Source organism: Cyanistes caeruleus, chromosome 1 (assembly GCF_971803275.1).
Source record: "Cyanistes caeruleus chromosome 1, bCyaCae1.hap1.1, whole genome shotgun sequence".
In the NCBI taxonomy this organism is placed as follows: Eukaryota; Metazoa; Chordata; class Aves; order Passeriformes; family Paridae; genus Cyanistes; species Cyanistes caeruleus.
Window position 1 is genome coordinate 107,983,913 of NC_141701.1, and position 14,223 is coordinate 107,998,135.

The following is a 14,223-nucleotide window of genomic DNA, read 5'->3' on the forward strand; positions in this document are numbered from 1 at the left end:
CTCTTAAGCTTAACTACACAAGAATTTTACAGAACACAAAATAATCTGTAGGCCAACACTATTCACTCTTCCCTTCTCTCATTAAGGTGGACTTGTGCATCATGAGTATGAAATATTGAAAAGTGCATGGACTATTAAATTCAATCTTCAGCTCTAAAATAGTATCACTCCATGTGACATGATAGCACCTGAAAGTTCAATACAGGAACATGTTTGTATTTTTAAATTCTATTCAAGAAAAACAGAAATATAGTTTCAGCTTCCAAAATCATACAGTCTAATTTCCAGATCACAGAACATTCTGATTTGGAAGGGCTCATCAAGTCAAATTCTTACAAATTCTTAAGTAAGTGGCTCACATGGGGATTGAACCAACAACCTGGGTGTTATTGCCACCAGACACTAACCAACTGAGCTAATCTCATTCATAAAAAAACCACCATTCTATGAGATTTGTCTCAGCTGCAATGCAGGTACAATTACCAAATGCGGGCACATGCAGTAGAACCAGACTTACTTTATCAGTTTTGACAGTACAGTGTTTTTTACTTACAGCTTTGGGCACTATTCCCACTTCTATTGTTAATTTGATATATGCTGTTAAAGGAATGTCTACATTTGTGTGTATTTCAATTTTCTAATCTGCAAAATTTGATTTGAATTGTTCATAAGAAATGCAATGTCAGAAAGGGAATTTTAGCAATTGTCCATATGAAGACATTCAGTATCAGTATAGGAGTTCTTTTAGCAATGTAAATCCTATATAAACAAGAAGTTCTTCACAGAAAACATCATGCCGTTGCCCTAGGCTAGCTGCACATTGTGCTCTTTTGCTGAATGTTCAAGTGAATAATTTTTCACCATGTTCCTCTGACTATACCATCAACTCATGTTTGTTAAACATTACAGAACAATTTGCCACCTGTTAGTGCTGTTCTTACGGGATGTGGAAAGTTTAAGGCCAGATGACATGCACTCAAAAAATACACTGGCAAATCTGACATGGTACAGAAATTAATTTTAGGAAAAGAATGAGTGATTTCAGGCCACATGAGTGGGATTATTTTTTAATTTAAATATAATTGTTAAAACAATATGTATGGAAATAAAACTCTCCCAACTTATGCCCAACAAATTATTATAGTCAAGATGATAGTCAGATTACAACATACAACACAGTATCTGATGAAAACAAGAGCAAGAGTTCCTACTTTCTTTGTGATTTTTATCCTTTCCAGAATTCATTTATGAACTATGCAAATATACTGCCGAAATAAATACTTTTTCTCTAATACAAAACAATTTGGGGATCAAAATAGAAAACTTTAAACCACTTCTATCAAAAATTATATTAGACATAAATCAAAACCAGTTGTTTTATTCAGTGACACTAGAAAAAAAAAAGCATAAGGTAATAAAATACTAATTTCTGCGAGATACTTCACTTACAAATTGGCCTAAGGTCCGTTAAGGAGAGCATAAAGTACAGCTTCAGATTCATTCAGGAAACTCCTTATTTTCTATTTTAAATGTCTGAAACAGCTATGTTAAATAGTTGTCTTTACTGATTCCTTACTGATTTTCCTTAGGTCCCATTATCAGTTATGGTCAGGCTAGGGTATTCTGGATTGATTGAATCCTAGCTGCAGGACCAATTTAGAACCATTTGTCAAAGATCCATGAGAGAAAGAAAAACAATATAGTTTATAAGTTAGATTTTAAGCAAATAGAAATATAAAATAATCACATTCCTCGTTTCCTGCTATTCAGATATGCAAATGTCGCTGAGGCGTATTTTGAAAATTCAAAACCACTAGCAGTATCAACTTTAACTTTTCCTTTTGTGAAACTCCATGCCAGTGAAATATTAATCTGAACTCAAACCTTTTCTTGAATTAGCCTCTGTAGATGAATCCCACATGACAACATTGCTGAAAACATAGTGAGCATATACTGCTGAATTTTGCATATTCCATTTGCCAAGGAATTTAGAACAGCTGTTAATCCCACTTTTTCAATGACACTCTGGAAAGCATTAGGTGAGGAACGAGTAATTCTGCATAAAGCCTACAAAAATGAGAAAAAAAAAAATTAAACTATTATCTCAAGAAAAGGAATGGAAAATAAAAGCATATGGTGAATTTTCCAACAGTTTAGGAATAAAAGAATTCATACAGATTAATTCCTAAGACAAGTATTAGGTAAAAGACCACTATTTTTAGAATAGTGAAATTTTTCTAAATACTTTCCTATACACTGTGCAGCTGAAATTCAAATATTTCATACACCAACATCCATATCAAAAAGTCACATTACTCTTTTCCTCTAGAGAACAATAAGGATGGAGCATCACAGCCCATGCTTGAGTCTTTTATCAAGCACGGAATATAAACAGCATCAGATAACACTGTACTAGAAAGTAGTACAGGGAGAGAAAATATAGACATGGCACATGCCACAGGAATTATGGGCACCCATAAAGATGGGCATCTTCTCTCTCCCTGCTTATGGACAATAATGTGGTATGTAGTATTTCAGTGTCTAAAGTCTATCCTTAGCTCTAGATACTACTTCAGATCTAGGTACTTATTAAGAAACAGGGGTTAGTATAACAAATTTTCAAACTGTTCTCCAAATGGTTGATCTTCAAATATCAGTGATTAAAACAATTTTAATAGAAAATGTAGATACTGTCCATGAAGTGAGCACAAACCTGTTCAGTGTCTACTAACTTAGCTATTTCCTCGCAAATATTACCAAACAACCTTCAGGGCAGCTTTATCTCCAGTTTGATACCTATGAAGATGCAACCTTCAAGATACTATAACTGCATTTGTTCTCTCCAGATAAACAAAATAAGACTTTTTAAACATTAAAAATTTCTTTTTCTTTGGCTTGAATATACTGTTAGCATAAAAGAATAGCTTACGTCAAATACTGGATTCACATGAAAATCTGAATTGGTTTTCAGGAAAAAACTTTGAAGGTGAGTCGCTTTTGTGAAATGTAGACAATATTTATGATTTCTTTGTTCTTTACAGACCAGCTATATTTAGAAATTACTGTTTACTTGGTGTGCACTCAATAGTAAGGTCTCGTTTAAGAGAAACTATAGTCAATTACACAGAATACTACCACCAAAGAAAAGCTTTCCATGTAAGAACCCCAGAAACTGTCCAGTTCACCAGTGCCCTAAGAAACATTATTCAAAACAAACTAGAAAAAAAGAGAAAAGAAGAAAAAAGGCACGAATGACAGTAAATCACGAACTAGACAGACATTTTATTGATGCTATTCATCTCCTCTGCTCCTGTTCTTCCTTGTCCTTTCCGGTCCAGGAACCATATCGATTGCAGCCTTTACTTTTTTTCTTTTATTATTTTTTTACTCTCTTCTAAAACACAGACACTCAATCTCAGTTCCTTAGTACAGCATGCTCTATTTCTCCCAGGATACAATCCAACTCTTCACCTCTATTCAGAGTTTTCAAAATGAGTGGGCAGGAGGTATGTGTATTCACTAAAAACATCTTTGAGGGTCATACTACCAGTGAACTGCTGGGACCTAGGGACAGGCAGTGCCAAAGCAACATGGAGCTCGCTTAGTGTGCTAACATGGGGTGTGCAGGTTTTCCATCGCCTTGGATTTCTGCTACAGACCTTGCCAAACAAGGGTGACCAAAGCCACAGGCCACCAGATTACTTCCAGGAAAACCTCACAGGAAAGACATCATAGGCTGTTTTCTAGGTTAATACTGCAGTTTTGGCTGTAGCAGAAAAGCTCCAGCTCACCAATAGCCAAGAGGAGAAGCTTTAAATTCCCATTAGTTTGTATGTCACAGAAAGCTCTGTTGTATGAATGAACCTAACACTTCAGCAGAAAAGCAGAATTTGGAATTTAAATGTGGGATAGAGCACAAAGAACTCTAAATCACTTCAGTAGATCCAGTACTGGGAGTGAACAGATGGAGAAAGGTCAAAAGGTGGTGGAGCAGGAACTGGAAATGGATGATGAAAGGTGTGAGAGTAGAGCTCATACCATCATCTCCAGGCAATCTTGGAGCATGACATGTTCTTAATGAGAGTCAGGCTTCAGCAGAACATCTCCTGGAATTGGCTCCTCTGCACAGCCTTAACCAGCACCTTTTCTCTCAGCAGCTCCAATCTTGCCTCAAGATTCTTACTCATCACTTTCAACTTGAGGTACTCCAGGATTCAATGATCATCTTTGCCCTACCCTTCTAGTCTTACAGGCAACACATGACTGGGTAACATTCACCCATTCAGGATATCTTCCATGACTCTCTCAAGTTTGAGAATGAATGCACTGAAGTATCTGCAATACACCAGTCTCTGAAAGTAACTACTCAAAACAAATTACTTAAGAAAATAACAAAAGAAACCAAATCCCCAAAAACACTGTGTTGAGCTTTCCCAAATTAGTTTCCATTTAAGTAGCTTACGTTTTGTTACTACTCTTCCAGCAGAAAAAGTTATCTCTTAGAACCAAAATTTTAAGTTATTTTTAAAAAAAAATAAAAAACGTTCAGTATACTGGAAAGAAAACCTTCCTGCTGCTGAGCTTGTCAGAGTATCACTTTGACATCTTACAGATTTCTTTTTTCTGAGTCTAGCAAAATGATAAAAAGACACAGCTTACCTACAGGCAAAATCTGTGATATTTACCTGAGGTATGTTGGACTCCAAAATGAGAAAAAAAATAGTGAGACACAGTCCCTGTTTGCCACCTCTGACAGGCAGGACAAAAAGTGTCATTTCTTAATTCCTGAGACTAAAGACAGAGAATTTTCTTGATATATTTTTATTACTAACCGAAATAATCATAAGTAAAATTCCATAGTCCCTTACTGCTGATACACTTTGCAGACAGACTGCTAACTCTAAGTAAAGATATGACGGATGTATTTCTTAACAGAAATGTATTTTAACATTCTAATACAGATGTCAGTTTAGAATAAATTCTTCAGGATACATTCAAATAAGGCAGGAATAACTGCATATTAAAATGAAATAGGACACCGATGATGTCAATCTATGTGGTCATGCAGGATAAAAATGTCTACATATCTATAGCAATAATTTAATGAATGTAGAAATTATACAGTATGCTATAGCTGGAGAATACATTAGTATTTTCTTTTTTAAATTAGCAAACCACTAAAATCTCCATAAACTTTAGCTGGGAAAAGATCTTCCTGCACTAGATTTCAATATCAATGGACTGTTATCAGATGAAGTTAAGATTATAGATCTAAATGCCACAGCAGTATTAATACATAACCATGATTTATGTCAGACATTGAGTAATAAGTTTATCTACTTTTTACTTCAGTGTTTCACTACAAAGCAGCAAAAGGATTAAAGTACCACCTTAGTGCATCCTACTTTAGAAGCTTCCTTGTTGAATTCACTTCATGTAAAAGTATTAAACCCCAGTCTTCTGATAAAGGAAACAATCCCCAAAACAGTGGAGAGGAAAATCCAGGAGCCCATTCAGACCCAAGAGTGCTTGTATAAAATGATCTGTCTGAAAAAAGGAGATGGATTCAGCTACATGAATAGCAATAATTTCCATGAAGACCTAGAAAAGACCTAGTTCTAGAAACTAGAAGAAAGCAGTTTCACCAAGGATATAGAACAATGAACACATCTTACTCTTGCAACTCTCCTCACAACTGCTTTCATCCAAACTCTCCAATATGTGAATTTGGAACCAGCCCTACCTACAGGATGGCTGAAACATCAGTAAGTACAAAAGAGAAAAAGCATTATCCCCAGTAAGCCTATTGCCTTCACAGGAAACAAACATTAGTTGGGAACAGTTGTGGTTTTGTTTATATTGTCCATATGTACATTTATATCACAGATATGCACAAAAAGTTGAAGAAATTTTTGCCTTAGAAGATCTCAGTGCGCACACTCAACTTGGCTGTCTTTTTAAAATGCTGGCCACAACACCCAAGAACACATTGCTAGGCAACTTCAAGAGGGAAATGGTATTTTTATCACAGAGTGATAAAAAAAAAAAATCTTTCTTACCTAGATTGTCAATTGCTATTGAAAGGAAGTCCCACAGATCAGTTGAGTTTCTCTAGGAAATTCTGGTAATTGCAGTTATTATGAACTTCTAAAACACACTGGCTCATCCTAACAGATGTCATCTGTAAGAAGGCTACTGGAGTGGCCTCTGAAAACTATTAAGTTTTGTAACACAAAGATTTCAAACACAAGAAAAATAATCAGGAAGTAAGAGATTGGCAAAACCAATGTCATTCCAAGTCCCAGTGTCAACCCTTGAGTGCCAGATGATTCAGCTTTGAAGTGGAGTATAAATATTGCAGTAAGACTCACTGCACTTAAGAGGCCTGGCGGAACAGGAAACCCATAAAGATCAGGCTGCTGTATCACACCTACAGCAACAAGAGGCAAAGGAACTGAGGAACTCATATTCTGTGATACTTTCAATCTACTCACTTGGAAGATATCACACAAACACCAGCAATTTCAGGTTTTAGCTTCTTACTCATTTTTACTACTTTCCAGTTTTTCCAGCAGGAAAACTTTCTTCTCATCAGTAGTGCTTTAAAGAGGCTAGATACCCATAGCATAAACACTGTGACAAAGCAAAGGCTTTTTAGTGGTTCACCTGAACCTTACAGCCTTGGGAGAATCCAGTGACCTGGGCTCTCAAATGAAGGAGAGGATACAGGGAGACAAACAACCTATTCTTCTCATAGTCTCTTGACACTCAACCACAGGCAAAGGGAATAAACCATATGGCATTAATGACAGTAACCTCTAAGCCCACTTTTACAGAAAGTCATATTGAATCTCCGGTGACGACAAGTTTATTCTGGACAATCAGATGTATAACTTCTGCATATTATTGAGCATAAAAAAAGCTCAAGCCCACCTCAAGTATACTAAATTGTCTAAGAAGAAATTGAGTTTTCAGGAGGGAAAAAGAAGATGAAAAAGCCCACTGATAGTTCCTCTGGTGATCTTTTTTAGCTCGCTGTCTGAATGCAATAGAGACTGACAGTTTCTCCAGGATATGCTGCTTACTGCGGTACACAAGACAGGCATAACTGACCAACTGGGCTCTACAAACGGAGCAGGCCTTGGAAGCCTGCTGTAGGAATCAAGGGAATGGTAAATGACGAAGCAAAGTTCTCCAAGCAGATAGCAGAGAAACAAGAGGGAACTTTCAGCATGATTTGAAAGAGAAAAAAATAAAATACTGCGACCTAATAGCAAACAAATAACAACTGCCCAGTCTAATATTGACAAGAACAGAAAACCCATGATACAAAACAACCCTTATAGCAATAGTAGTGATAGGATAGGGGATCAAGCAGGCTACTTAAAAATCTCAGTAAGGAAATCATAACTCTTATCTCCAGTCTTTTCCCATACATGCAGTTGTGATCTAAACATCAAACTCACAGATCAAATGGGTGAAGTCTCAAAAAGACCCTTTCTAAAAAACAGCCTAATGGCCAGACTCACACATATATTTTACATATTTAGAGACAGATTATTCTCTACCCATGGAAGTTCTAAGACTGTTTTTGCCAAGAATTTCAGATGCTACAGTGCAAAGGTTTTTATAATAATTATTTTACTAAATAGGTTTCCTGTTCTAAAATGTCAAGACATTTTCTCAATATTTGAGCAGTTTATATTGCAGGCAAGACTCTGCCACAAATACACACTAAGGTAAAAAAAATCAATAAAGAGATATATTTTTAAAAACTATAAATTTATTATACAATTTACCTTTTCAGCCACACTTCAAATACGTTTTTATTTCTCTCTCTTTTATTACCATTTTTCTAGATGTGTCTATGTGCATACTGCTGCAGCAGTGACACTACCTTTTTCCATTTGGAAAGCAAGAGCTCCATCCAGCCTGGCCATGAACACTGCTAGGGAATGGGGCAGCCACAACTTTTCCAGGGAACCTGTGCCAGTGCCTCACCACCCTCACAATAAAGAATGTTTTCCCAATATCTAATCTAAACCTATTTTCTTGTCATTTTAATCCACTCCCCCATGTTCTGTCACTACATGCTCTTGTAAAAAGTCCAAGAGATATGGTTAAACTCACAGTCCTGCTAAGTGTTTTCTACCTCATAAATCCTTTTGTTCCAAACCTTCTGCTTGCATGTTATCACTCTATTTGTCTTATCATTCTATATTGCCTTAAAAATTCCAGGCAAAGACAAGGCCCTGACAATTTTATAAAAATAAATTTGATTAATTCAACTTAGTCTTCTAAATAAGTCTTTGATAAAGAAAATAAGCAATTTTCATTTGAAACATCATATAAAAAGAGAAATTTCAATTTTGCAAGAATTTAATAGATTTTTTTGAAAGGTTAAACTTTTTAAACATAACTCATTATTACCAACATAGGGAAATATATGTTCTAGAATATGATGAATCACAAGAACTATTCATAAGCATTGGACTGTAATAAATGCAATTTTCAATTTCAGAAATTTTTCAAGTATATTTTATTGTAGTCTGAAATATAAACAACACAAACATACAGCAAACATGTTTAAATACATTTCAGTGCAAATTCAGAAGGTTTTTCAGACTAAATGCCAAACATTACACTACCACAAAAGGAAATTCCTTACCGAAACAGGAGTTATCTTCAAAGAATCTCCTGTAGAATGTGTGAAAAGGTACCACAAGACAGGTCCAATTTCTCCTGTAATAAATCCTTGTGCATGGCATGAGCGAGTAGTACAAACATTTTCAATTATCTTTGCAGCTAAATGGTTCACTACACGCTCTTCCTATAGGAAGGAGAGGAAGGAAAACACATTTGCAAATGTTTCAAATTTCTTTAAAAATTACTGCCTATGTCCACATTTTATTCAATGTACATTATCTTTGTGTTGTTTCTTAATTCTTTTTGATACTTATAAGTTTTCAAGAAACCTCACCTGATGACAAAGTTATGTTCACAGACCCTACTTCCCCCCACTTCGTCTTCTAAAGCAAAGACAACTTAATACAAGTAAAATTTAATACAAAACCTTTAATCTCCAAATAATCATTCCAAATTAAATGTAGTCATTACAAATGAAACAATGGTTATGTTAGAAGTGTTCCATGATCAGTGCTTTATAAATGAATGAATTTGTGTCAACACTCATCACTAGAACATGCAAAATAATGAGATATTCAGTGACTTTAGGGAAAAAAAATTACATTAAACCCTTTATTCAGAAGAGTCAAAAAATCCTATGATAGAGACAGACTTCTTGCAAATTAAGTTGTTCCATAACTCCCTTATTTTCTCCTGAAGCAGACAATCCTGACCAATGCTTAAGATAAATTATTAGGTCCCATTTACTACAAGAAGCCCTAAATTTCTATATGAGATTCTGAATCTTCATATTTTTAGTACTAACCAAATAATTTTCATTTAAAATAGAAGTCTTTAACAGAACTGGAAGATACATTGCTGGTATTATTTTGGCTGTACATTGCCTCACCTCATCTCAGTACTGAACTACAAAAAAAGTTAAGTCTTTCAACAATGTCTTAAAAAGCATCTTGAATTCAGCAGGAGAATGAATTTGAATATAATTTTTATAATTCAATTTGTCCTTATAGTCTGGCTTCACAAATAATTCATCATAATATCTAATTGATTTCTTTCTTAAACTGATCTCTATTTTACCCTACTAAGCTTTGGATTTCTAACAGTTATCTTTACAATCAGAGCCACCAAAACTGTGAGCAACGATAATGAAACATTTCAGAAAGTAGAATAAAAACCTTGCAGAAGGGGAGAGCTTATACTTCATTAAAAATATATTCCATATCCAGTTTTCCTTCTACTGATTTAGTAGACCTAAAATATATATTTCAGATGTAGAAATATTTGGAAACTCTAGTATAATGCCGTCAAAAAAAAAAGAGAAAGGCTCTTTTCATCCTTTTTATCATAATCCTTCCTGTTTTCCAAAGAACTGCAACTCTACTCAAAATATTTAACAGAAATACCAAAGTCAATTTCCATCTAAAGTGGTTACACTCTTATATAAAAATTCCACTGAATTCTGTGGTCTTCCTTCTTATTTGCAGCTATAAAACCAAAGAGAACTTAGGCTTCTCTCTTTTTACATTTTTGATTACTGAAAAATATTGCATAATTTTTTACCTATCAAAGACCTAAATACACAGATACTCATACATGATTAATAAAATTGAAATTTTCAAAACATTTTATAAATAATGCTCAGTTTTAATATTTTTGTGTGAATTATACTTCTGGTTTTCAGGGTTTTTTAGGGGGGTACAGTTAGGGTAAAAATACATGCATTTATCAAACTGACTAAATTGATGCATTTAACATTCAAATTTGTAACTGAAACAACTGTCAAGTTGTCTCTCTTGCATATGAAGCGATTATTAAGACTGCCAATTGGAATTCCACTCCTAATTTAAGCAGGCATAAACACTTATAAATGAACGATAATCCCATTAATCATAATCAAAGCACTATATAGAGGATAATAGCTATTATTAATGTTAACAAATTTCCAGATGCAATTACAGCTTTCCTTTGCAAAGTTTGGTATTGAAGATGTGCTTTACTTATTTTCAGCCATTGATGGAATGAGTTATGCCCTGTTCCAGGTTGTCCAGCTACTTTGACTAGAAACTGGTCATGCATCATCACTGTGCTCTAAAAGCTCAATGATGCTGCCAAAGTAGTTCTATTTGCTGTCACCTGAGACCTTCCATTTCAGCTCCTCTGGTACCTGTTCCTGAGAACTATCTAAGCAACAAGACTTCAACCATCTTCTACTTAATTAGCTGTCTAATTCTAAGGGAAGCCTGATCAAAAGTAATATTTGGCCTCTTAACTAAAGGAGTCATCCCATGATGCTACCAGGACGTAAGCTATTTTAGTGACCAGAAATAGATCTTCAAGATATGAGTTCCATATCTAAGTAACCCTCTGTCCACATCATGAACTGCATGAAACCTGAAACTATGAATTGAACTGTATAAAAGAAGAAGCACATACTTTATTTTTAATGGGTTTAGATTTCAACTAGTTTTATAAAGCACACTTAAAGCTCCTAATTTTCAGTCATGTTAAACACTTGCAGATATTTCTGTTTCCAGTGAAGTCAGGGATACATAATGAAAAAGAGCCCTGAATGAAAATTAAAATATTGGAGGAATAAAATTTGCAAATAACTGAAAGGAAACTCCTTTTAATCAAATCTTTCCATTTTAACTGGTGGGGGGGGGGGGGGTGTTGCAAATCAACATCATAAAAAATCTACTTCCATTTTTTTGAAATAACTGAATCTACAGGGTATTTTTACTGCCTGTTATAAATTTTAAAGTGCAGCAAAAATTTTGGAATCACTGAAGTTACAGTCACTATGCTAACTGACATACTATCAAAAAATAGCATAACTTCATTTTGATAAAACTTAGTATAAAATATTTTACGATCCTTTTAAAGTATGTTTATTGATGAAACTAAGTTGCATTGAAGGCAGAGAGGACCAGCAGAGAGACCTTGACAAATTAAGAGGTCTTGGACAATCACCAACCATATGAAGTTTAAGAATGGCAAGTACCAGATTCTGCACCTGGGATGGGACAACCCTGCATGTATGGACAGACTGGGGAATGAGAGGCTGAAGAGCAGTGCTGGGGAAAGGGTTCAGGGAGTCCCCGCCCATGGCAAGCTGAACATGAGGCAGCAGTGCCCTGGCAGCCAGGAGGGCCAAGTGCCTGGGGGGCATCAGGGACAGCATCACCAGCCACGAAAGGGAGGGGATTGTCCTGCTCTGCTCTGAGCTGGGGCAGCCTCACCTCAAGTGCTGGGGTCTGTTTGTGGTATATTGTACTACATATAGTACATACTTGAGTAACAGCATAACACTCATAAAGAAACATTAAAAGCTGAAGGATTTAGAAAGTAACACTGCATCCCACAAAATTCTTCTAAATCAACTTCTAAATACAGTTCTTCCTTTAATCTAAGAAGACAGAATAAAATACCTACAAATATAATGATGAAGTAAATATATAATGAAGAAAATACCTACAATATAAATGATGAAGTAAAGCTGCATCCTCCAAAGCATTCATGATTCCAAGAATTAAATCTTAGTTTAGCAACAACTTGCAACATAAAGCCTTCAGAGTGAACAGTAAATATGTAGAAACAAAACTTTTAAATACCTTAATGATTTTTTAAAAATTCTGGCAGTAAATTGGAGAATTGATATCTAAAGAAGAAATTAAAGTGATAATGTATATGATGCAGAGAATTACTCTTATCCTATGGGTAGTTCTGCCAGTAAAAAAACTGACATCTAAAAAAGAAATAAAAATGAGAATATATATGATTCAAACTGACCCTGTCATACTATAGGCTGTACTACACTTTCTGAGAAAACAGTAGTGATTTTATTCTCCTTTCCTCAAAATTCTCCTCTCTTGTTCAAATTCACTATCAAGGAACAGTTCTGGTTAAAAATATATACATTATAAAACACACAGCCTTATATTCTACATTGGCAATTTTTTAAAAAAATATTTATTTTATTATTAAAATTTCTCATTTGTTCAAAACCAAAGCCCTCAGACTTATATTTTACTCCCTCATAAAGGAAGAAGTCCATATGGAAGAGGGAAATGTGCACTATATAGCTTTCTGGCAAGATCTCATTTATTAAAAGTCTTGCTTACACAGTAACTTGCACATTCAAGAGACAGAAAATTATCCTTCATAAACTTATTCAATATTTCTGATTCAAATATATTCTCCATGTGACACTTTATAAAATGAAAGGGTTATTTTTATATATAAAATTATGCACCTTTTAAAAGCCAGATACAGTTAATACGTATATATAAATTTAACCATGCAAGTGTATTGCCTGTACATATTTTTGAGATTCTATGAAGTTACTACTAAAATTGCATGTAATTGTGTATTTTATATTTACGTGCCATTTATGAGCAGAAATGGACAGATACCAAGTTTCTGAATGATTTTTCAATGGTTCCATTCTCAGGAAGACTAAAAAGGAGGCTTGCACGGTTTCTGACTTCACTGTCTAGTTTCATTGAGAGACCTCATTCGAGCAACATAATCCAGACCAAATCAGAGAAGAAAAATTATAAAACACATCAAAACATGGTTTGGATATAGGAAAGATTATCAGTTCTAAAACTAGAGAGGATCTGAAGGAAGGGGGTGGCAAATATATGGGACAAATCAGAGAAGCAAAAAGGTGAAAGGATTGACTGAATAGAAGTGTATGTAAAACAGAAACTAAAGTTAAGATTATCAAAATATAATAAAGAGAAAAAAAGATATGCAGAGTCAATTATAAGATTCAAATCAGATACAAGATTACCCATTCAGGGTCAAGTACATAAGGGAAACTTTAGCAAAGCAGTTTTGAATTAATGAAGCAAAATGCATAAAAGGAAAATGGTTGTCACATTAGCATTAGGTGCTCAATAATAAATAAGAATATGCTTTCTGAAACAGAAAGTATTTTCCATGACTGGATAACATAACAACTCTGACAGCTATACACTTTAGCAACAGAAATCAGGACCTTCCTATCTTAGAGATTGCACACAAACATTTAGAAATTGAACTTAAACAAATACAGGCATTTTGTTTCACTGTTGGAAACAGTTGGAAACAGTTGTTGGAAAAGATTAGCAAATAAATATCAGAATGTTTACTACATGCATTTTGACAGACCACAACATTATACCTAGACCAAAGACTAAAGCCTAAAGATGTCAAATCAAGCCTATCATTTCCTTATTTATGAGTGCAGCAATTCCCTAATTTTGACACATAACTGAACTCAACTGTTCTTTGCCTGAGTTGAAATCAGCTTCTATTTCAAGATAACAACACTGAAATGCAAGAAATCTGAACTTGTGTTCCCCTACAGATAAAAGACTCTCCCAGTCTTCTACTTTTATCACCCTAAAACTCCTTTCACTGACCCATACACTTTTTTGTCACTGTTAGATTTTCAGGCACAGAAGGTATGTGGAAATGACACTACCTGCATTTTCTGGACATTTTGTTCCTTTATAGGCAAATAAAAGGGACACACACATATTTCAAACTTCTTCCTGTTCTACTGTTCTGTTTCAAAGGGCAATTCTGCTT

At 34.7% G+C, this 14,223-nt stretch overlaps 1 protein-coding gene across 35 annotated transcripts in view; it reads right to left on the reverse strand.

Annotated features, from left to right (window-relative positions):
- The window catches only part of ULK4 (unc-51 like kinase 4), a 222,693-nt gene that overhangs the window by 168,135 nt on the left and 40,335 nt on the right, over positions 1-14,223 (reverse strand). For all 35 annotated transcript variants that reach the window (XR_015275669.1, XR_015275655.1, XR_015275680.1 and 32 more), the window contains 2 exons: positions 8,669-8,830; positions 1,885-2,067 (listed from right to left, as the gene is read on the reverse strand). Coding sequence is in view for 28 of the 35 variants with exons in the window: in XM_086848502.1 (XP_086704628.1) it covers positions 1,885-2,067; positions 8,669-8,830 (345 nt within the window). In the remaining 7 variants the exon portion in view is untranslated. The remainder of the gene's footprint in view (positions 1-1,884; positions 2,068-8,668; positions 8,831-14,223) is intronic.